The sequence below is a fragment of the Manis javanica genome, chromosome 2, assembly GCF_040802235.1.
Source record: "Manis javanica isolate MJ-LG chromosome 2, MJ_LKY, whole genome shotgun sequence".
In the NCBI taxonomy this organism is placed as follows: Eukaryota; Metazoa; Chordata; class Mammalia; order Pholidota; family Manidae; genus Manis; species Manis javanica.
In genome coordinates, this window is record NC_133157.1 from 216,338,919 (window position 1) to 216,364,376 (window position 25,458).

At 45.1% G+C, this 25,458-nt stretch overlaps 1 protein-coding gene across 3 annotated transcripts in view; it reads right to left on the minus strand.

Moving 5' to 3' along the window:
- The window catches only part of ADCY8 (adenylate cyclase 8), a 215,351-nt gene extending 195,669 nt beyond the window's left edge, over positions 1 to 19,682 (minus strand). For all 3 annotated transcript variants that reach the window (XM_017661201.3, XM_017661200.3, XM_017661198.3), the window contains exon 1: positions 17,610 to 19,682. In XM_017661201.3, the coding sequence (XP_017516690.1) occupies positions 17,610 to 18,554 (945 nt within the window). In that variant the 5' untranslated portion in view covers positions 18,555 to 19,682. The remainder of the gene's footprint in view (positions 1 to 17,609) is intronic.
- Positions 19,683 to 25,458: the final 5,776 nt, after the last annotated feature.

The window sequence follows — 25,458 nt, forward strand, 5'->3', positions numbered from 1 at the left end:
AAGACCAATGGGAAACTACTGCCATTTACTGAAGGATCCTAAGCTATCAGACAAGAAGAAATCCTCTCTGGTGACCCTGTGGACTGTACCTGGGAATGGGCCAAGTGTGGATGCAGGGGGGTAACTGTGCTTACGATGAGGAGCAGCGTCTCCTGCACTAATGTGCAGTGAGCAGAGATCAAAGTGCGTGGACTCGAGGCTATCAGGAGGCAAACTTGTCAGGCCATAGGGTCTGGGAGATGGCGGGGTAACAAGGCCGACTTCAGGCTCCGGCTTGGGCAACAGCAAGGATGGAATATGGACCAGAGATCCCTGGCTTCACCCCGGGATCAACACCCAGAAGAAGACAAGGTTAGGGGAACCCCTGCACGGCAATGTCCAGCATTCTTTCCTGAGATTTGGGAGGCTTCTTGGCTTTCTGTCCTTTTTAGAGTCCAATTATTCTACTCCTAACCAATTATTTATAACATCAGGTCACAGAGTCACAAGCTTCAAATTAGAAGGGGTCTGAAAAACCATTTCATTTCACCCCTTCCCCTTTGCCCCAAATTCCTGACAATGGGAATTTGGCTTCTGCTGAGCACCTCCAGGGATGGCTTTTTAATCTCACAAGGCCCGGTGCAATTTCAAAGAGTTATAAATAGGAAGGCATCAGTGTCTTCCCTCCGGAACAGTCCCACAAATCTTCTCCAGCCATAATTTTTGCCTGGCATTTATTCCAGTACTATAAATTATATATCAGGGGACACAACATCTGATCTGGGTCTTCCAGTTCTTGGGACCTTTCAAAGTCCAAAATATTAAATATGGAGCAAAAAAATAAATCACAAAGTGAAAATGGCTTTGTTTTTCTTAGATGATCAGATTATCGTGTATAAGATGGGACAGCTGCAATGCTGACTCAAAGAGTAGACAACGTGAATTTACTGGATGACACCCCACGAATACACTTTGCAGCCAGTATGGATTGGAAATTGCATTTGGATGTTGGTAATGGAGAACTAAAATAACAGTAGATTAAATAAATTTGGAGTCTATTTTATGTTACATAAAAAAAAAATCTCTAGAGATGAGCAGTCTAGGCTGGTATGGTGACCTCATAGTATTATTAGTGTTCAGGATTACTTTTTTATGGTCCACTCTCTTACTGTGTGGCTTCCATTCTCAAGATCTCATGGTCTGAGAAGGCTGGTTAAGGTGGTCATCTGCTCACCATGCAGAAAGATGGCTAAAGGGGGTAGGGCGGGAAACAAAAGGGAGATCTCCTAGATGAATCAGGCATCTTTTCCAAGCTTTCCAAAACCCTTCAGGAATGAGTACCACTTGCACCTTCTTGGCTACTCCTAACAACAAAGAAGGCATGTTTGCACTTGTACGTGTGCACATATACACATTCTACCTATCTTCATCTGTCTGTCTATACATCGTCTATATAGACATTTAGATAGATAAGATAGGCACACTACCTCCCAAGATATCATTTTGGTACCGAATACAGGGAAGAAAGGACAGTACATAGTGGTAGCTACCAGCAGTCTCGGAAGCACAGCCTGGGCACAGAAACCTGTCTCAGTAGACAAGCATGCTCTCAAATGGCTTATTATTTTAAAGCATGTGAAACAATACAGGGTAACTCAAAATCACGTGGGCAACTAGGTCTGGGTCACTCTCAAGAAGATATTTATTTTTGCTAGTAGGGATTTGGGTAAGGGCTTGGTCTGCATATTTTAATAAATTATGTAATAATTCTTTTCCTTCTACTGTGCCCACTAATCTGGTCTTGAAGAAAGGTGGTGAACTGTGAAGTCACTAGAGCTTCAAACCTTTTAAAGTCCCAATTTCTTCCCTAAATTTTAGTTCTACTTTGGGCATGGCAGTGTGCACAGAAGGCAAGGTAAAGGAGTGGGCCATTTCTCAGATCTCTCTAGTTTCAAGATATGAAACCCATTGTAGCTCTCTGTAGAGTCATTATAGGAGGCAGCCAGGTATCAATGGATAAACTTTTCTTTCTTACCTTCTTGCTCTGGAAATACAAATGACTTGAGGACAGGAAACAGGTCTTATTTGACTTTGAATTCCTCGAACTCCACACTGTAAATAGTTGATAAATGAAAGGAATATGCTCTCTTAAATGTGAATATACAATTACTTAAATGATGGCCTGGCATATGCAGGGTGGTGGGAGCCAGCAGGAACCCATGAATTAAGTTTGAATCTTTGGCCACGCACAGTCTGAATGACTTCAGCCAAATTAATCTCTAGCCCTCAATTTTTTCATTTTGCAAGGGAGGTTACAATTCTACTATTTCAGTAATATGACCTGGAATGGATAGGACGTGTGTAAACCACATAACATAGACACCAATAATTGGCATTACCAAATACGAGTGTGTTCTGCTAGCTGGTTATACCTTTAGAACATCTAAGTTAACATAGATTCCAAAGGACTAAAAGGGGGACTTCTAGAGGAGTGGCTTTCAAATGGTGTTCTGCGGAAGCTTGGTGCTGCCTTCGTTATAGGGCAGAAGAATGGAAAAGTAGTAAGGAGGGAGGCAGGCAGAGTGGATCACCCCACTCGACCAATAGTGGCCATGTCATCAGTCTTATATCTACTGCTTAGTCTAGTTTGAAAAATAAGTTGCTGCTGTTCTAAAATCTTTTGTTTATCCTATTTGTTGGAAGGAACTGGATACCCTACTATGAGTTTTCCTACTAACATTATTGTTAATGGATTTGCTTCACTGTCATTTAATGGCTGTTGTATATTAGGATACATTCAGTTTGAATTATGTCTGTTTGCACGAGATTGGCTTGAGAAAGTAAACTTAATTAACCAGGTATTTAAATGATTTTTTCAGCCTTTTTTACATCTAAATCACCTTGAACCAAGGTCATTTTTGCAGGATGACAAAGGAAAATTTGTTTCCACCTTCCAAAACCTCAGGAAGGACTTTATGTAAGCAAAGGCTTCAGTGTGGTGATCTGTAGAGAGACATGTCCGCATTAAGTGCAAATGTTTTCTCTTCCTTCTAAGAATGTTTAGACACATGAAAAGAGGGTGATTCCTAATGGCTGGTGGTGTGGTACACGGAAGGAACACTTGGGACTACAGGCATACCTGGTTTATTGTGTTTCATGGATGCGTTTCTCACATACGGAAGGTTCGTGGCCACCATGCACTGAGCAAGTCTGTCAGCACCATGTTTCCAACAGCATTTGCTTGCTTTGTGTCTCTGTGCCACACGTTGGCGATTCTCATAGTATGTCAAACTTTTTCATTATAACTATATAGGATCTGTGATTAGTGATTATGTCTCGCTGAAGCTCAGATGTTGGTTACATTTTTTAGCAACAATGTCCTTTTCAACTAAGGTATGTACTTTTTTTGGGACATAATGTTGTTGAACACATAACTCAATTACAGTATGGTGCCCATGTAACTTGTATATGGTCCTGGGAAACCAAAAAATTCAATTGACTCACTTTATTGTGATACTTTATAGTGGTGGTCTGGAGTGGACCCCACAATCTCTCCAAGGTGTGCCTGCAGCGGCTAGCCTGAACTTTGGTGCGCGTCCTCTCTTCCTAGGTCAGCTTTTGTTTCTAGTGTGCAACAACTGTTATTGCCAGAAACGGCAGGGCTCCCCATTTTGCCCACCATTCAGCCACTCAACCTTTGGACCACTGTCCTGTGTTTAGCAGGGTTCCATTCCAAACACAGAGCAGGGCAGCCTGCTCACTGCATGAGCACAGAGGACCCTTGTAACCCCACCAATGTTACAGAAATACCACTACTACTTCCACGTGCCTGTTTACCATTGTTTATCATTTAAAACTCTCTCATAGTCAGCAACTCCTTTCATTCATAAATGGAGAAGTTCTGATAACAGCTGTCTTATTCTCATCTTGTGAAAGATGAAGTGACTGATATACAGGGGGATTAAGTAAGTTCCTCAAGGCCACGGTGTCTACAGACAAAGAGGAAGAAACCGCAAAACCAGACTCCCAGTTGGGGTACCCAAGCTGCGTAAATGCCCAACTGCTGCTGCTGGGTGAGACTGACGTAAAATGGCTTGTTGATCATAGCTGACATGCACATTTTTAAAAAGCCAGATAGGCAATTTTGACAAGCACCACAAAGTCACTAATTAAATATTCAAAAGAAACAATTGTCTGTCAATTAAATATCTCAGTCACTATTCCCTTTGAAACCATCGAATGACTAAAACGACACGCGATTTTACAACTCGTGGTGTCAATGTAATTAAGCCACTAGGAGAAATTAAATATTAAATACCATCTAATAAGTAACTCTCTTAGTATTTGCTAAGTCATTACTCACATTTGTCTTCCTTCTCAGAGGTCACACACCACACTGTGTTTTCTGGGAATTGTCATTCTCAGATCTTGGGAGCCAAATAAACCAGGAAGGCATAAAATTCCCATGTTTGCATACATGGTAACTCATGAGAATAAACATTTTAGAGCTATGAGGAGCCTTGAAAATCACTTCAGTGACAGAAGTTCAGAGCCGTGAGGAATTCATTTTGAGGCCAAGACAGATCGAATGGTCTGTACAAAGCTGCACAATTTTGGATGTAAAATCCGAGGTCACTCTTTTAATGACTATTAAGGCACTATTTTCAGTACAATGTGCTATCTCCCTGGTGCCGTAAGGCAATCCCAACATTATAAGCATTGCTAGTATTTGGAATGAAAATTTCATTTTTCCTCTTCTTTATTACTTTTAATTCATTGTCTCTAAACTAGCAGTGTTAATTGAGATAAAGAAGCCTTAAAAGACCATCAAATTCGGAGGTATCTTTGAAATGAGAGGTGGTTTAGAATCTCTTATTGGCCCTATGGCCAAAGGGAAGTGACGTAATACTGAGCTCAGCATCCTCAGCATGAAAAGGGAAGCACCAATACCATCGCTAAGCTGTCTGTCCAAGGGTTTATTCAGCAAGCATCTGCCCTGAGCTTTCACTGGTGATGTGCCAATGTCTACGCCAGGGATGTACAGAAGGACAGAGCCTGTCCTCAAAGGGCACATGTTTTAGTGGTAGAAACAAATAAGGATACTACAATTCTAATTGTACTGCCAATGCCTAGTCCTCTTTCAGGTCTTACTTAGGAGTAATTTCCTTATTTCAGTCCAAGTTAGGTATTTTTTTTGAAACAGAAACCAGGGCTAGAATTAGGCTTGGGAAAGCTAAGTATCTGGGCCACAGTTTCAGGAAGCCCTTGGTCTCAGGGTCGCCTCCTGAGAGTGAGTGCCTCTTTAAGCCGGCCACCCTGCATGCCTTACTGGCCTCAACTGAGTCAGAGCCTGCACCAAACCATGTCACCTGGCTTAACAGCACATAAGAGAGTTTGGAGTTATTCATGTATTTGTCACTATTGGATTGATGTCTGTCTACACTCGAGATTATAATCTGTTTAACAGCAGGATCATCCTGGATTCTCTTCCTCATCAAAGTAGCCCTACTGCTTGCACTCTGCAAATAATACACCAAAAATTTCTGGATGTAAAATTGAAATTGAAAGAATGAATTCAAGAATGATAGAGGGATGTAAAGGCCCCAGAGGACGGGGCCAAAACCCCCTGGGTGGAGTGTCAGGGAAACCACTGCAGAAAAGGTAGGTCTGTGCTGAGTGGCAAAGCCTTTCTCCTGGAATAATGACCTGCAGACTGGCAGCATCCAGCACCTGGGCTCTTGTAAGAAATGCAGAATCCTGGGTCCGTCCCAAATCCATAGGTTTTATCAAGACCTCCAGGTGATGCCTTTGCACATTAAAGTTTGTAAGCACTAGTCTAACATACATAAGTTTAGAAAGGGAAGCCCAGGAAAGGACCACTTTCCTGGCAAAGGGACTCCAGGAAAAAGAATGTCAATTTTGAAACTTAAGTTATAAGAAATGTATTGTGTGATTCTGTGTAGCAGGCCTGGATCTAAACACTCTAAACACTCATGTGGTATTATTTCATCTCTTCAACAACCTTCCAGAATGCTATTATTATTATTCCCATTTCACAGCTGAAGAAAGTGAGGTGCAAAAAGATTAAGGCCCTTGTTGGTGTCATAAAATTACCAACAGCAGATCAATACCAGGCCATCTGAATCCTCACCCTGCACAGGGATCTCTACACTCAAGTATTTTCCCTGTGAAATTGTAGGTCTGGCACAAGGCAACAATATGCATATTTTTCCACTGAAAGAGTCTTGCTTGAAGGATTGCTTGTCTTTTTGTCAAGCTCTGCAGCATCTGCCTGCCCCTCCTCCCTCAAACACCTTATCTGAGTTCAGATTCTCAAAATCAGACACACATGATTCCCCAATTAAACATGTCATTTGTTCCTAGGCTGGCACATGTCTTGGAGAAGAGGCACAGGTGAGGTTTCCTGGAGTTGGCAATACCTCGTGAGTACTGGCAGACAAGGAAGGAGAAGGACGCAGAAGAACCGTCCTAGAAAACAGGCACGGGCATAAGCCAGGACGAGGCATCCAGGAAACTGGCAGTGGGGTTCAACTGTGAATTTACACAATGGAATGAGTGGTGAGAATGTTTGGGAGAAGCTTACCCTGGGGGGTGTGGGGTGGCCTGGAAGAGCACAAGGAGTGAAAGAGTTGAGAAGTCATGGTGGGCTGGGGGGAGTCTGCAATGCAACAGGAAGAAAGAGGAAGATGGAGAACTGGGGACAGATCCCAGTAAGGGAGGATGAGTTATCAGGATTTCATATAGATGGTGGGCAGGAGGGAGCCGATTTTTGACTTGTCGAGATTGAGCTGCCTGTGGGACAGTCAAATAGAGGTGCCCAGCAGGTCACTAGAAGGTCTGGTCTTCAGCTCAGCAGAAAGAACTGGGCTGGAGACAGAGATTTAGGAGTGAGAGGCATGTGGATGCAGAGTCATTAACCAAAGGAGGGTGTGATTACCCAGGGAGATTAGGAGTGAGATAGAGGGGAGATGTGTGGGATGGAAATTAAGAAGTCCTAAATTTAAAGAGGTGAATTGAAGCACCTGAGATGGAAGGGCATGTAACCAGCACTAAACTGTGCTGTAGAGACCCAGCTGTGATTCAGGTACAACCTCTGCCTTTGTGAGGCACTGTGTGGCAGGGTGAAGGGTGGAGGAAGGGGAATGCAGTCAGAGAGGAAGGATCCTCTAGCCAGGTTGGGGTGTTGGGAAGCCCTGCATAATCCTGTGTTCTTTTCCACTACTCACAAGACTCTTAGGCATGAAGATACTCGTGTCCCAAGAAACAAAAGCCATTTGGTCAAAGTCACTGGGAAAAATTCATGGCAAAAATCAGATGAGAATTTGTGGTTTCTGAGTTTTTAAAGAAATGTACTTACATAGTTTCAAAAATATCTCTAACTGGACATTGGCACAGTTCACAGTTCCTGTCTGGCTGAAATGGCTTGGGCAGGGTCCCAGGAGCAGCTTGCGATGTCATTATTCACTTGGAAGGAGACAAGGGCTGTATCTGTCCCATAAAGAAAGAAGGGGGGACTCTATTCTTTGACACTGACTGTCAGGGCCATGAACCCATTCTTGAATGAGCTGCACACCACCAATAGGCTAGGAAAGCTCACCCAAGGAATGGGGGTAGTTTGACTTGGAACTCAGAAGAGAACAAGCTTGCTCATATTGATTTTGCTTCTGTTTCTTGAACTAATTGACAGGAGAAAGATGAACTGGGTGCGATGATGCTTCACAAACCTGAAAACAGAGGAATTACTCATAACCTTGTCCGGACATCATGAAGACTGTCTCAGTTCTTTGCATTGGGTTCCAACACCTAAAATTAGGCTTTATTTTACTGTTAAGCAGTCTACAGATAAACTGGCTCAGACAGGGTACAAACTGGTCTTTATGTGATAGGTTTTAAGCTGTGAGAAATGGTGGTCTCAGCAAATATCCAGACACCATGTCCACAAAGTCAACCAGCTTTGTCTAGTGTCCTTCCCTTAGGAGCGAGGTGTCCGGCGATGTGCATAGTGCCAGGAGTCAGGGCTACAGGTGAAGCATCTGTTGCCCACAGCTGCACGTGTAGGCGTCCAGAGGGTGAGCATTCACTGGCAACCAGAAGGGGGCCCCACTGAGCAGTCAGGCCGAAGAAGGACGTGGGGTGTGCCTGGAAGCCAAGAAAGTCTGAGCAAGGGGCTAGTGTTGGGGTTTGCTGGCAGGGTGCTGAAGAACCAAGAAGGAAGCAAATGAGAGAGGCTGAGCCCCATGTAAGCATTTGGACTTAACTTTGTAGGGATGGACCTGATCTGCTGAAATCTTTCACAGATGGACAAACACCCGTGGATAATTTAGGTGCATAACAGTTTTCCCCTGTCTTCTCTTTTTCTTTCCTTTTTGACTTAAATGATCTGTGTAGTCATCTGAATGTTTCCTCGTGTTATCTACTACAACTTCTTTAACACATGTCCAGCAACAGCTCAGCTTGACACTTTCTGCCCAAAGTGCATTATGGGATGACTTTTGATACCATCTCACCTGTTTTGACCAGAAAAACAAATTTCTCTTTTCTCTTTTCTCACTGCTTTCTCATGCCCTACTGGTGACTGTGTGGTTGTGTGTGTGTGTGTGTCAGGGTATGGTCGGGGAGGAAAGAGACGGGTGTGTGATATTCATTCATTCTATTCATTTAAAAAGTATAGTATAAAGAACTGTCCGTGGGCCAAGTGCTATGTTGCATGCCAGTGTCCGTGGGCCAAGTGCTATGTTACATGCCAGGAGCACAAAGATGAGTAAGACACAATCCTTGACCTCAAGGAGTTCACAGGGGACATTATGAAATTGCTCCGATAGGGGAAAATTCAGGGAATAGCAATGTACCAAGGAAAGGGGAGTGAGCCTTGCCTCAGCTGCTCCTCTGTCTACTCCTAGGTGGGGACAGGCTTCCTGGAGCCCCAAGGCAGCTGCTCAGGTTTTAGCCTGGTTACTGTGAACATGGAGCAACTGGAAGTGCCCAGAGCTGCAGACTAGCAGGATCTTCTCCAACACGAGGCAGAAGTCCCTCATGTCACATCTTCTGGTCACCAGGCTTGGAATGTGCTCAATCTGTGACAGGGTGATGCTTAAATAACTGACCTCCTTGTCCCTCCCTGAAGGACCTCTCTCATCCTTACACTCTCTTCTCTAGGCAGGAAGATATATACACAGCCACAACTTCTTCTAGAGTCTGACCTTTCCTTTCATATAACTCCTAAAACAAATCCACTGCAGCTTTGATTTTTCATGCTTTAGAGGTCTGCAGTAAAAATAAGGGCCAAAATTTGCACTTGTATAAATATTTACAATGCTGTGTTCCAGACAGTGCTCTAAGAGCCCAGTACAAACCTCCCCACCCCTGTACCAGAGTCACAAACTCCTTCCTCAAATCCATTCAAGTACCAGCCTCGTTACAGCAACAGCCTTGACTCTCCAGTGCACAACTCTACCCCTGAGGCTGGAACCCAACAGGCAGTCGACAAATATTTATTGGACAAATTACCTACCGGGTCCTTATTCTCCCTTTCTTCCTAATGCAATCCTAACTTTTTAGAGATACAGTAAAATCGAATCTATTTTTTGCCTTCCTCTCTTGCTGATGGAGTGGCCAGGTTTCAGAATTCTGGTCCCCAAAATATAAGCAGATGTCATTGGACAGGGATCCTAAAGGTCAGCCTACTTAGCTGGCAAACGCTCTTCAGCCATCTTAGCCTTTTGCCCTTTGCCCTCTCCTTTTTCCTTCCTGCAAAGCAGTTATGATGGCTTGCAGATAAAACCAATGGCTTTCGCTGACCTTGAGGAAAAGATCTCCCTGTCTGGAGTCTACTTCAGCCGTGTCTGATGGATTGCTAGATAGCTTTCCCTTGAAGAATTCCCATGACAGGAAGCTCATGACCTCAAAAAGAAGTCCCCTGGGCAGGTCTGTTTGTTACAAAGCCTCAGCTTTAGGTGAACCAGAGTCTCTCTATGCTCTAGCAACCATCCATTGGTCTTTATTCTGCCCCAGAGAAAACCCACATAAAATAACCAGTCTTCTTTACCATGGCAGCTCCCCCAGTATTTGAGAATACCCACTTCTACATCCTCTCTACCTCCAGGCCTCCTTGGGCTCTTCCTTTTTTGGGGGTCTTGTTCTGTTAAATTTTTTATTCTGCATTTCTTCTTCCCTTCTTCCCATGTTCTGAGTTAAAGAAATACATGTATTTTGATCACACATCACGCACTCCCTAATCCTTAGGTGTCTCTATTTTATAGCAATTGTGTGTATTCAGAATGCAATCACAAAAAAGAAAAAAAAAAGAAAACCACTGAAATGGTTTACTCCAGTCAACTGGAAAATCAGCTGACTTGGGCGGGACAAGGATGTGTTGTTTACAAAGTGAAGTGGTTATGGTTCTTGTTTCATGTGAAAACGTTACACTGTATGCACTATATAGAGATGAAAGTTTTAAAAATCTACTCATAAAAAACAGTATGATTTAATTTCACATCTGGTACATGTCTTCACCATATAGGATCTTACCATTGCCTGGTTTAGGAGAATTTTGTGCTTCAAAGGCATCTTGCAGTTAGTAATGCCCAAGCTTAGGCATAAAAGTCAGGAAATGGGGTGGAGGAGATAGAAAACCCCAGTAACTAATGAATGGGTGAGGTAGGGCACATATTAAAATACACAAGCTAGCTAAATGAAATTCAATTATCAAATCAGACATGCCCAGAGTCCAACATATAGATATCACAGAAACAAGGAATTGCAGTTTTATCTGATGACAGTTGAGTTAAAATCCCAGGTCGTTGGTTGAAAAGACGGTCACATAGTTGCATTTTCTGGCAGAACAGCTTCTGTCCTTACCAGGAGGTGGCCTGGCCTCCCTCAGAATGTTTGGCACCTCAATGGTTAATTAATCTACTCTGCATTCTCCATCTACCCTGCAGGGCCAACTGTGAAAAATCTCGCAGTGAGAAAAGCTGGCTTCCAAGTGCTGCTCAAGTGACCCGACTTCTTAAAATAGTCCTTCATAAACAAAAATCACATGATATAATTTAAGTGTGTAAATCCAATTATGTTTCCTGGGGACACACAGGGCAGATTATACTGGCTACCACGGCTCTGTGCGGTGGGCTGGGTAAAGCGGCCTTCCTCCGCTTGAGCCCCAAGAAAATGCTGGGGAGGAACTTATTTACAGAACCCATTCTCTTGCTAAGGAATGTTCCAACCTATATATCACAGAAATCCGCCAATCTTCAGTTTCTGTTACTTTGATTTCCAGTCCAAAGAAAGCAAAGAACACACTTCAGAAGCAGTATGTCAAGTGCACTGATATGATTGCCCCAGGGCAGATTCTGGACCTGCTGGTCTCTCTGAGCATCAATACTGTGCCCAGTGTTGGTGAGAGGAAAGGTTTGAGATGAATGTTGGAACTGTCTCCCATGTTCTGCAAAAAAACACATGTAGGATCAACTCAAAGAGACACACTTGTGAAATAAATAAATTAGCATCCTCAGAAATATTTAGACAACAGTGAAATGTCACATCAGCACGATTGTAGTAGTGTCCTTTGATTGCATGTTATCAGCAGCACTGGATTCAGGATAAACTTCTTTGTTAATCTTTCCTCTTTATGCTTGGTTCCATTCATTTTTGATGAGCTCTTAAAATGCCATCAGTCATCAAGGTGTAAATGTGACCAATGCATTTGTCCTACTTAGCATGACACCACAGCAGCTGTTCCAGCAGCAAAGTCCTCCCAGTCTTCCCAGTTCTGATCTAATTATGCTCTGACCCACTGACACCAGTCAGGTGATATTACCAGATAAGAAGGAAAACAAATTCACAATTCAGTCTTGCAAAGCACACACCATACAGACATTTACAGCTCTCTCTAAATACACAGTCACACAGCCGATCTGCAGCTATAGGGCAAAGGTGCCTATAAGTCCAGGGCTGAAGAGATTTAATTGGTCATTTCAGCAGTCATTAAAAATGTCCTTTGCACAACCTACTCTCTATCACACACACAGAAAAGTAAAGTAAAATAAAATAAAGTGAAGGAAGGGAGGAAGGAAGGAATGGAGGTAGGACATGATGGAAGCAAAAAGGATCGTCTCTGGGTATTTTTCACAAAGAAGAGAGAATAATCTTTTCCTTTTTCTGGCATTTGAAGGAATCTCTTGGGAATGTTTACAGTCAAATCTGTTTTTGAAAGTCATTTTCTCAGACATTCTGGGACACTGAGATTATTTTTTCAAGAGCCTATATGAATTTGCTAAAGGAAAATGTACAGAAATGGAGACATTTGGGTTTAAAAAAATGCACACCCTAACTACTGAGGTGCCATAAACAGGCACTCATCTAATGAATACTTGTGTCTTGAAGTAGTTACCTAAGTAGTAAAAAAAAAACCTATCAAATTGGGATGATTTAAATTATGTGCCATTTGCTGTACATAAAAATTGTCATACGATTCCTTTATTTGATTTGAGTTAGCAGATGCAGACAAAGTATATGAATATATGCTTGTGTTAAATTTTACAGGTAGGGGAGAGATGTTGGTCATCCCATTACCTCACGTTACCTTTACTGTGAAGTCAATCCTTCATTTAAATAATCAGAAATGCTTTCTAAAGAAGACACAAAGGCTGCTTCTCTCCTGACACTGACCTGCTCATATCATAAACTACTATTTTACCCAGTACAGGCAATGCATTTTCCCCCAAAGGACTTTATGTAAAGGCCACATGTAAGCTAAAAGTCCTTTGTTATTAGTCAAGTTTAATGATCATGACTTAATTAGCATTTTTTCTGGCTCTACTCTCTACTGTTTGATGGGATGTGTGTAAGACAGGAAAGAAAATGCTGCCTGGGAAATAAAAATCTGACAGCATGACCTTGAGCAATAACTAACTGGGGTTTATTTACCTGGCTGCTTTTGCTCCTAGAGTTATCTTGGAGAAACTACCTCTACTTTCATGCTTTCGCTTGTATACCTCCCCAAGAGGCACAGAAGACTAATTCACCACAGGCTTTAACATTTTAGAATCCCCAAGAGGAAAGCATAATGCAGCAATCTTTCTGGTTAAATATTGCTGCCTCTGTTTTCCAATAACTAAATGATTTTCACCATCTTATCACTAATGAGCTGGAGAATGATAATGAGAGTTTCAAATGTTAGGTAGCTCATATATTGTCACCAGCAATTAAAATAGAGTAAAATGCTAATTACAGCAAAGGTCCTTAGAATTTATCTACCCTGTGAAAGAACCTAGCAAATACAAGCTTGTATTAATATTTTATTTTTATATATCATGCCATTTGGTAATGAATTTTAAATAGATAAATTGAACTGGCAGGATAAACAATTTGTTTAAGATATGGACAAAATCTGTATCTTAGAGAGCATCTGGACAAAGGTACTGCTATTGCTGGCTTGAATCACATACATGGAGCTGATGTAACTTGAACTGGATAAGAAGAATAGATCCAAAGAAGGAATGACTGACTGCACACCCTACCATCACCAATAGCTGAGTTTTGTCAGGGTGAAAATAAAAGGAATCCTTAAACTGGGCTTTGAACCTTCTGAAGGTGTCCCAGTATTTCCTATGCCACTTTAGACCTAGAAAATAAATGGCTGATCACATCTACCCCGGACAATAATCTCTTCGGGTAGGAAATCCATGACTTTAGTCTAACTCTTTGCTGAGTGGAATAAAAAACATAAACCATCTCTTTATTGATGGCATGTCACCCCCTAGGTAGCCCTTTTAGGTTCCATCTTGAATCCACAGTGGATCTAAATGAACACAGGGCTTGGTCCCTTCATACAGGGTATCTGCAGAGATTTGCAGCTTAGTTGTTTTCCTGTCAAGCCACAGATATAATTTCCTTCAAGAGGGAAAGAGGAGAAGCAGATTCTCATAGCTTGGATTAAGGAAAGGCAATCATTGACTCATTTGTTACTTTTGAAAATGACATTTTCAGTGAAGTGAAACAGCTGCCGAGGTGTGTTGACTCTCTACTCTTGTTCTAGCTTCCTGCTTCTTGAAAATGCTAAGTTAAATGTGAGCCATCCTCCTAATGGGAATGAAGATTAATGTCAAGGAAGATGATATTCCAGTGTTTATGGCCTTCAGTTGGCAATTTTGTATCCAGCTGAGCTACACGATGAGCTGGCAACAAAGAGCACATACCCAGCAATTCAGTCACTTTTCTCTCATGATTTCCCTTCAGCTGTTGTCATTAAATGTTAATTCATGTGCCACATGGGGTATTGCTCTCTTGAGTAGTGAAACAGGTATTCCTCAGTCTTGAGCCACTTCAAATGCTTACTCTTTTAAAAGGAAAACTCCTAAATCGTTCAGAAGAATGACTGGCATTGGAATCCTGCTCTCACCACCTGTAGGCTCATCACCTCTGGGATGTCCTTTTCAAGTTTAAGAATCTGTTATTTTTTTCTCTGAGATGAAAATGAAGGATGATACTATCTGTTTGTCATCAATTTAGATTATGTATGTAAAGGCACAGGTATGTTTAGCTACATGGAAAACATTGTGCAAATGTAAAGGATTATTATTGTGCTTTGATTTCTCCCAAAGCATTTATTTATGAATGCAGAAACCTTACATGTATTTGTGTAGAAAGCTTTCACCAACACAATGTCAGGAGACTTGGATATTTATAATGTTGCTTATGCAATGAAAAGGTTGTTTGTTGGGTGCCAACTATGTGCCTGACATTTTTCTAGCTGCTGAGGAAAGTTGGTTTACACAATAGACAATGTCTTGGGCCTTACATGGTGTTTATATGTCTGCAAGGGGGTGGGGGAAGAAACATAGTGGATATAAACAAATGAGGTAATTTCAGATAGTGTATGTGTTCTGGAGAAAACAAAACAAGTCATATATGAGGGATGGCATCTGAACTGAATCTGGAATAATAAGAATGTGTGTGTCATGTGAAGACCTAGGGAAAAATGTTCTAGGCAGCAGACGTAAACTCTAAGAAAGGGGAAACTCTATAAGCTTGGGATATTTGAAGGATAGAAAAAATGGACAGTGTCTTTAGATGCTGAGGAGAGAAGGAAATAGAATTACAGAGGGTAGCAGCAACCGGCTCATGGGTTGAGTAAGCCATGGTAAGGAGTTAAGGTTTTTATTCTAATTGCTATGAGAGGTCATTGTCAGATTTTAATCATGCCTTGTATGTTGCCAAACAACGAAAACCAAATAGTACCTAATCAAAAATCACGAACTTTTTTGAAAGTGATGACTTCTTCACTTTGTCCACCTGCAAGATCTAGGAAAGAACCTTCATCCTCTAGAGGGCACCAAAGGAAAGGTTTTGCAGCCGAAGCCAAGAAGGTCTTTTCAGCACCCACAGAGAGGAGAGCGCTCTGGTTGTTTCTTCGGAGTCTGAGAAAAGGGGACTTGACTCAAGAGAGACTAGTTCGTCTACAGTTCCTACCCAAAAAGAAAGTTGAATGAGCTTGGTGTCCATGTATCAGGACCTCGGTTGTCAATTGAGGGATTGTTTATGGTGGAGTGGGAGTGGGAAGACATTTTCGGGTTATTTTTAATCTTCTCCCATCTGGTAGTATTTGAGTAGAGTATAAAACAAATCTGGAGCCAAAATTTACTTTCTGGATTCATTTGGCAAGAAAAATGTCTCTATACTTAGATTTTTGAAAATATGCATCATTTGCCACTTACGATGTGTTATTCTAAATACTATTCCAAACTTACTTGATGAAGTCTTTTAGTAATGTGAACTAAGGAAGGCTACTGCATGAAAAGAAGTGGGTTATAATAAATGGAATTTTCTGCAAATTTATCACAGCAGATAGCTGTGATACACTGTGAAAACAACTCAGTGGAAAAAAAGAGGGTGAAAGAAGGAAAAAAGAAGGGGATGAGAAGTGGAAAAGGGAAGAAGAACAACGGGGTGGGGGGAGAAGAGTGCTAATGTCTAGATACATAATAAAGAAAATATAAAAAAGAATGAGATCGCTTGGAAGAGAGGGTGAGATTCAGATGACAAGGGGACTCAGATCAGTGTGTAAATGGGATTAAGAAACACAGCTAAGAAAATATATCTAATATAAGCCCAAAGGTAGACTTTATCATATGGGTATTAAAGGTTCATGGTGATTCTGAGAAAACATTAGTTATTGTCTTTAAAGAAGAAGTCCAGCTGGTCAGCCCTTACTCACATCTCCCCACTTCACGCCCAGTGATCACAGCCATGTTCGTTACATACTCTTTCCTCTACCCAAGGAGACTTTGCAGAAAAGCATTTTAAAAGCAGCCAATCAGATAAGAAACCTTAGCAAATGGGAATCAAGCCATCAGAGAAGAGAGAGAATTCCAAATTGACAGGGAGTCCAGAAGGTCAGTGAGGAGTGAAGCACACTGATAGTGCCAGTGCCCTAAAAACCATGAGCAATTTTTGGAAGGTGCTGTACTTATTCAATCTAAGAACTGTCTATTCAAACATGACAACAAGGGAGAGGAATATCTACACTTTCAATAGAGTAAAAATGTCACAGAGGCTGAGGCTAGAGCAGGAACATATGTCCCTGTCAAACACCTCTACCAGCCTTCTATTCGGAAACACTCCAGGTGTTATTTTCCCTCAGTCGGGAAGCCTCCAAATTCACTGTTACTTACAAGACATTTGGCAAAGAAAGTGCCACACCTTAAATAACTATTAATTTTAATGAATTTAAACAATAGTCATTGTCTACCTTGTCCCTCAGAGACAATGGAAACTTTGTTCACATAAACACATCCATATTTAACGGTGAAAGATAGGAAGAAAGAGGGAGAAAGGAGGAGACCTAGAGTCAGGTTCCACCTAAATATTTCAAGCTATCTACATCAAAATGCCCTTTTCCAATTAAATAAAACTTGCATGCTTTGCCAAAAACACCCCACCCCACCTCAGCCTCAATTCCTGAGGTTGTTTTATTCAAAGCACTGGGGTTACAAACTATAATAAAAAAAAGATATCAGCTTAGATCCCCAAGGTAATAAAAACCCCGCCCCAATGTAACAGGTGTCATAGGATTGTCTGAAGGACTAGGTGGCATAACGTATGTAGGGACCCAGCACTGGCCAGTAGTATGTGTTTAACAAATGCTGATTCCTTCTAGAATTGAGGGTTTGTGCTACAGATACAGGAAACCTGACTCTGCATCCTTTACGACTCCTTGCTGTGACTCTTATGAGTAAAACTGTAAAGGAATGGGTCACCTTCTAAATTGGGGTGCTTCTCCTCCCCTTCTGTCTCCTGCTCCAGAGACTGCAGCCCCAAGGGGATGTGAGGAGCAGAAGGAAGACTGTTTCTTAGCTGATGTCAGAGAGGAATTACTCATACCAGTAGAGGAAAAGGATAGAGTTGGTAGAAACTTTAGAGGTCATTTAGTTCCAGTTCCTCTACGAAGAAGGAAATAGCCTCCCACTAACACTCGGGACCTCCCAGGTGCAAGGCACCGTGCCAGGCTCGGGGAGGGGACTCAAAGTGAGCAAGGAAATCCTGCCTCTCAGAAAGCTCTTTCTAAATAACCCAGGGTTGTTGGAGGGAAAAGCAAGGCAGGCAGGGGTTACCTGGTTGATGGAAATGACCGCCAGCCGGGGGATAACCACTTGGAGGACCACCTGCAGCAGAGAGGTGCCTAGGCCGGCCAGGATGGCCCAGGTGAGCGGGAGCGGCAGCATGCTGTAGGTGGCGAAGAGTGTGAAGAGCACGTAGCCGATACCGTCGCCCAGGAGCCCGTAGCCGAGGCCTGCTGCCAAGACCTGGGTGGTCATGGCCACCCAGGTGACCACCCCGCTGTACTGCAGGTACGTGTGTGAGGTGGTGTCCTTCCTGACCACCACCAGGGCGCAGATCACCACCTCAATGCCGGTGAAGAAGCCCAGGAGGATACCCTTGAGCGGGTTCATGGGGGCCGAGGCCAGGCTCAAGTGGAGAACCAGGAGGGTGAGTTTAGTCAGCACGTCCAGCACGTTCATCACCACCTCCGATTTGCGCCTCTGACCCAGGAAGTAGCGCTGGTAGAGGCGCTCGAGATCCCGGGACTTGAAGGAGTTGCGCAGGGTGGGAAAAATGACCCCTCGGTAGCTATAACCTCCATTGAGGAAGAAATCCGAGTTGCTCGGGGCGCAGTCGAGGTGCAGGAAGCCCAGATCCCCCCCGCCCCCGCTGCCGCTGCGTTCCGGGAAGACTTTGGTGCCTCCGGTGCTGTGCGCTCTCTCCCCGGGGCCCAGCGAGTACAGGGGCAGCGCCGAATCGCCGGAGAGCTGCGGCGCGTGGTGGTTGGGGCCGCCGCCTGCAGGGTCAGAGGCTTTGGCCGAGCCTCTACTCCCGCTGCCGCCGCCGCTGCCCCGGTGCCCGTGAATGAAGCGCTGCTCGGTGATGTGCCTCACCGCCGTCTGCCACAGCAGCCGCTGCGGCCGAGAGCTGCTCCCGCCGTCGCCGGCCGGGGGCGTCGGGTGGATGGTGTAGAGCTCCTCGCTGCCGCTAAGGCAGCGCACATCGGAGAGCTCCATGGCGCCGCTCCGCAGGGAGGGAGGTGCAGAGCGGGGGAGGCCGTGGGGGGTGGAGGTTCCTGAAGACCCAAAGCGGTTGGCAGGAGCCTGGCGCCCCCCACCCCTTATATCCCGGGCTGCCGGGTGGCAGGCGCTCTGGGCAGGAGGCCCCCCGCACGTGAGGTCATAGTGCGCCCCGGGGGCAAAGGGCGTCTAGAAGATCGTCGCAGACTCCCGCGTCCTCGCGCGCCGCCCTCTCGCCAACCGTCGCAGCTTGGGTCGCGGGAGCGGTGGCTATTTGTCCGCAGGAGCCGCGGCGCTCTGAACCACGCAGCCCCCTTCCTGGGCTCAGGCTTCTGGGCTGGTGCCGGGCTCAGCGTCTCGGCGCAGCCTTCGCTCTCCACGAGGCGTCTGGGCGCCGTGCTGCTGCTGCTGCGCGTCGGGCGGGTCCTGGCTGCGGCACTGGGCTCGGGACGCCCACGACTCGGCGGCTGCAGGGGGGCTGGCCAAGGGTGACCCGCGGCGGCAGTGGGTGCGAAGTTAGCAGCTGTAGCTGGAACTGCGCCCTTCGGAGAACTCCATTGCGCCGGGATGGGGTGCCGGGGCGGAGCTGGGGGCGGGGGCACTGGAGGGGGAGGAGTGCGCCGCAGGAAGGTTGAGAGGTGGCAGCCTCAGGGCTAACAAGTCACCAGTTAATTTGGAGGACGAGTGTGCTGAGGCTCGCTCCTCGGCCCATTTCTGGTTGTCTCCACTTCCTAAGCGAGGACTGACTGCGCCGCGCTGGCTCTGGCCCGACGCATCCCTCGGGGGAGGCGGAGGCCCTCAGGGTCCCAGTCCCGACCGTTAAACGAGGTCAACCCGTCCGGCAGTGCTTCCGAAGGGTCGCAGCACACAGTTCCCATTCCTTTCACTCCGTTCTTTGGAGTCCATTTGGCCAAGAGCTGGGAGGAGCGGGAGACGGGGGGGCAGGAAAAAGTGGGGAGGGTTCCTAAGCCACTGCGCCGAAAACGGAAAGAAGCCACCGGCGCGATCCCCGAGGCTAAGAACCGAAGCTTGGCGGGTGCGGCGGGTGTCAGGTTTGGGCGAGACAAGAGGCCCGAGGCCGCGGGAGGTCGCCTGAGATGCGTCCGCGTCCGGGGAAGCGCCGCGTGTTGCCCTGAGCGCTGAAGCGCGCGGCGGGGAGGAATTTGGAGACCTGTCAGGTCGGCCAGACGCCCGCGGCGACTTAACCCCGCCTCCGCGCCAAGCCACGCCCCCGGAACGCGGTGGGACGGGCGGGTAACGGGGCCCTGACCCCAAATCTGGCCCGGACGCCGAGGTCTTGGAGGCTGGACCCGCGTGGGAGAGACCAGCTGCGGGCTGGGGCGTGCGGCGGGCTCCCCCGGCCCCCCCACACCCCCGCGGCGGCAGCCAGCGCTCCAGCTGGCCGCGCGGGCAGGTTCCTCCACTGTGCTTTTTTAGGCACTGGCTCTGGTCCTCGGCAGGTGCGGAGCCAGAACTCGTAGGCCGCTTTGCCCACGGATTCCGAAAGCCCAGCGCGACGAAATAGAGGGTCTCCTTTCCGCCCTCCCACCAGGGGCGTCTTTCGGCGATGCCAACTTTTTGGGGCTAGAAGCAAAAGACCCCAGGAAGCCACAACGGTAGAGGCGAGCAGCTCCCTGCGGAGTTCCTTTACTACACCAATCCAGAAGGGTGCAGGGCGCGCCCGAGCGCCGCGCGCACCGACTGGCTCCCTGTTTACGGGGATCGACGAGGACGAGGCGGGGAAGGCATTTCCAGCCGCTCGCTAGCGCCCCGGTTTCCCTCCCGCCGGGCTCCGCCGAGCGGCACCCGGGGCGGACCGGGACGCAGGGCGGTGGGCGCAGAGAGATGGGCGCGTGCTGTCTGCTACCCCGGGCCGCGCCGAGCGCCGGCGCCGGGTGGCGGGTCCGCAGGGCGCGCGCGGCCTCAGCGGTCCCGAGCCCGGCTGCAGGCGACGGAGCGCGGTGCGGCCGCCACCTACACTGCGGCTGCAGACGGTGGAGCCCGGGCCCTGAGCAGTCAGGTGATGGCCAATGACGTCAGGCCCTGGGCGCTTCCGCGGCTCCGGATGGCGCCCCAAGAAAGCCCAGAAGACCGCCTCGCGGCCCCTTCAGGCCCTCGGAGCGCGGGATTTGCCCTGCTCTCCGGGGAGACGCTCCCTCTGCCTGCCGCGAGCAAGAACGGCTCTCGGTCCCCCGCCCCCCAACCACAGACACCACCTCCAGGGTTATTTGTGTCCACCGCGCCCCAGACACACGGGGTTTCATTCTTTCTTTTTTAATTCCTTTTCCACACGCAGGGGTTTTTGTTTAAACCTAAAACCAGCCAACTGCCTCGCATAGAGACTGAAGAGGAGGAGAGGAGACACTAAACATTTTCCCTATTCCTTTACAGTGGATTTCTGGGATGTAATGCACACCCTGGAAAAGACCCCCTTAAACCCAGACTGATGAATTGTAGTCTGTCATCTCTCAAGAAAGGGAACAAAATTAAGTGCTCAGTTTTAAGTAGAAAGAAGGTCGATTTTATTTTTAACCCAGCTCGCAGATGAATTAGTTAGCTATAAAGCTCTCTCAGAGGAGCTAGCCTATCCCGTGGGGTTGGCAGATGAGGGCAAAGCACCCCCAACAACTCAGCTTTGTCATTATCCAGACCTTAATGAAATAATGATCCCAGGAATTACATCCCTGAGGAATGTAATTCTCCCTTTCTACATTCCTTAAGATTCATCAGCTCTCCTAAAACTCTTGGCTTGAGGAGGGAGCCCAGACAGGACAGAGGGCTGGGTGGGGGAGGGAGGCGGGTGCTTGCAGACTCTTTGCCAGGATGTGTGTGGAGCTGTGTCCTCTCTCTCCTCTCTCGGCATAGCTCAAAGTCATCTGTGCTAATGACCATATTAGTGAACTTGGCAGTGGAAGACACCTCTTTATTTTCTCCATTCTTTCTCCTTGGGAGCCTGAGAACTCAGCCTGAATAAATGAGGGTTTTGAATGCAGATGGAACTTTCCTCTGAAAATCTTCCTCCTGGACATATCCCAGGATGATTTATTCAGCAGCAAAGGAGGTGTGCCAAAGAGGAGTAGATTGGACCCAATCAGATAAAATGACTCAGGCTGATGAATGAGCATAGCATGCTGTTGTGCCCCGTTTCTTTGAGTCCCCCCTGTGGAGCCGCAGTCACCAGGCCCAGTGGCAAGATGCAAGAGCAAAACAGGTCTTTATTGCTGGTTCGAACTAGGGTCTCAGTGGTCCGTCAAAACACCGACTGAGACCCTGAGCAGAGTTCCCTTTTTGCTTTTATACTTTGAAAAAAACAGGGGCTTTCCAAGGGGGTGGTTCATTGTGACCTTAGCTGATTGGCTGAGGAGGGTCAGGGTCTTGTTGCACAGGTTGCTGGGCATGGTTTCTGTGGGAATGGGCGTGGCTTGAGCCGGAAACTTCTTACTCAAAATGGAAGACACAAAATGGAGGCAAGGGTTATGTAGGGGACATAGTTATTAAAAATGGAAGACACAAAGTGGAGGCAGGAGGTTATGTAGGGGACATAGTTATTCAAAATGGAAGATACAAAATGGAGGCAGGGGGTTATGTGGGGGACACAATTATTCAAGATGGAAGACACAAAATGGAGGCAGGGGGTTATGTAGGGGACATAGTTATTAAAAATGGAAGACACAAAGTGGAGGCAGGAGGTTATGTAGGGGACATAGTTATTCAAAATGGAAGATACAAAATGGAGGGAGGGGGTGATGTGGGGGACACAATTATTCAAGATGGAAGACACAAAATGGAGGCGGGGGGTTATGTAGGGGACATAGTTATTAAAAATGGAAGACAAAGTGGAGGCAGGAGGTTATGTGGGGGACACAATTATTCAAAATGGAAGACACAAAATGGAGGCAAGGGTTATGTAGGGGACATAGTTATTAAAAATGGAAGACACAAAGTGGAGGCAGGAGGTTATGTGGGGGACACAATTATTCAAAATGGAAGACACAAAATGGAGGCAGGGGGTCAAGCTAAGTTATTCAAGATGGAGGACACAAAATGGAGGCAGAGGGTCCCACACATGCTACAGAAAGAAGCTCAAAGAATTTCATAAACTCTGAGGTCGAAATTCATGTATCAAGGAGAAAACACTGCATCTGGTCAGCTGACTCCTGCAGGGTGTTAGGGCAGGTTGTTTTAAAACAAGAGCTTGGATGACACAATAGATTCATATGTTATTCTTCCTGTTGGGCGACACAGTACTATTCAGCCCCCAACCACTCTGTTTTTGAAAGACAGCATTGGCACAGCACAAATGTTGAGAGGCTTTTTGGAATATTTAAACCACCAAATGATTATCACTTAAAACTGAAGAATTTAACACAGTGCTTTGAGGCTATGATGGATTTCTCATCATACTTTAATTTATTCCCTGCTTATTTATTATGGCTGGGTCTCCACTACATTCCAGGGACAGTATTGTGCCAACCTAGTGTCTTTCTTTACACAGTTCTCTCCTCTTGAAATTCTCCTCCATTCCCCCATATTTCTTTCTCTCAAAACACTACTCAAGTCATCCTTCAAACCCTGAGTAATGCTGTCTCTGCATGCAGCCTTTCCTAATATCCCCACTGGGAATTTATACCTTCCTTCTCTGTGTCCAACCGTCTGTTCTGGGCACGTCTAGTATGGGTCTTATTGCATGAAGTGGCTCCAATCCACTGGCTTACCCATTTGTCTCTCAACCTCTTCTCGTGAAGCAGTGAACGCACCGAACAGGAGAACTGATTGTCCATGGCCCCATATCCCCTAGTTTCTAGCAACTGTAGTGTATACAGCAACAATTTATCAAGCGCTTTTCCTTTAAGATCTTTACAAACATTTCATCAGCCCAGAAAGAAACTCAGAAGAATATTATGAACTCAGAGATTGAAACTAATGTATCAGGGAGAAAACATTGCATCTGGTCAACTGACTCCTCCAAAAGTTTCTTTGCTGGAGGGGTGTTAGAACAGGTTGTTTTAGAGTAAAAGGATGGATGACATAATTAGATTCAAGTGTTATCCTTGTTGGGATGATGCAATGTCATTCAACCCCATTCTTGGAATTCTGTCCTTCTCTATTTTTTATTATTCCTGTTTTGCTTACTAAGATACTGAGGCTCCATGTGGCTGAATGTCTTGGCCAGGATCTCCTAGCTGATAAATAGCAAAATTCCAGCAATTAAATTTAGATTGTATAACACTAGCATCTCCACGTACTTAATAAAAATGTTGTCACAAAACAGTCAACCAATGACCTAACTTAAATAGGACTGATAGACACGAAAATGTCAAATATATTTTGACTTTCCAAAGGCAAATTAAATAAAAGACTTCTGAGATACTTAGTCTTTGAGAAGTCTGGTGGGATGACTCCAAAGAGCAGATTAAGGTAACAAACTAATTCTTGGCTGGATAGAATGTCTGTCAGTATTTGTCCAGTTCAAGCCATAGACACTTTCTGTAGTTGGTGAAAATCACATATGGGATTTAACCAGAAAAATCTGTTTGGTCTGTTATACTTGATTTGGGTGGTGGTTGTAGTGGGAATATACCCTCTTGCCCCTCTGGAAAACAACACATTTGTTTTGTGATGTTGCTGTGCACCACTGGCCATATTTACAGTAGGGATGTTTAGAAGAGGAAATTTGTCTCCTTTCCATTAACCTTTGACTTCCTGGGTTTGTTATATTAATATATGAATTTAAATTTTATAAGAGCTGTGCCCTTTGCAAAATACCTATAGAAACCGTGACACTCAACTGAAGACATATAAAATATTCACATGTAAAAGAAAAGATGGACTCAGTTCAAGAAGGGTACCTGAAACCAGAGAGATCCTGTTTCCAAAGGGAAGGACGGTGTTTATAACAAGGCAGTTTCCAAAGCTGGAAATCCTTAAAGGAAAAGTACATGAAATTTGGTAAGAAAGTGGATTCTAAATGTTCTCAGGGAAACTGCACATACACAGAAAACAAAGAAAATGGTAATTTTATAACATGATGATAAGTTAATTACTTGATTGTGGTGATTAACCCACATTGCATATCAAAATTTCCAGTTGTACACCTCAAGTATACATAGTTTTTCTTTTTGGTTATCCCCCAAGCTGGTGGGTGGGGAAGGTATGCCTACCTTGCCCGGAAGCACTGCTCTCAGGAAAAATCAAAGACATTGACAGAACTCCAGGGAAAGTCAATGTGTAAAGTGAGTAGGGTTTACTTTGTCTCATGGTGAGCATTTCTTAATGTATATAAATGTCAAATCACTATAGTGTACACCTGAAACTAATATACTCTTGCAGTCAACTCTACTTCAATTAAAAAAAAGTAAGTAGGGCTTATGCATGGAAATGGTCCATGAATTAAAAACTTTGCTCTCATGTTCCATCTGGAATGCAGTGGCAATGTAGAATAGAAAAAACAAAATGTCTGTTTGCTCCTATTTTGTATTTTCTTTGCCTTGTAAAATGCAAGAGGGAAAAAAAGAAGGTTTTCTATACATTTTGAATCTTTTTAGCAACTAGTTTAAATTAGATTCTGGTGCCTGGAAGAAGAGGGTCTCATCAGTGGGAAAACAATTCTGAGACAATATATTTATATGCAGAACTCATCAGAGGAAGTAATCTTCAAGAGAGACTTAAAACAACTTTTTCTTCTTAAAAGATGATTCCCTTGTCTCTGGCTTAACTAGAGAGAGAGCTTACTGTAACATCTCTTACTAAGCTTTTACTTACTCAAATCATAAGACAACAGGAATGGATACAGTCACTCAGAGCCCACTGGAGAAACTATTAGGAATCTTGCTAAAAGAAGTAGTAATGAAAGAAAAAATGAGAGGGTTTCTAGTAATGAAAGAAAAAATAAGAGGGTTTC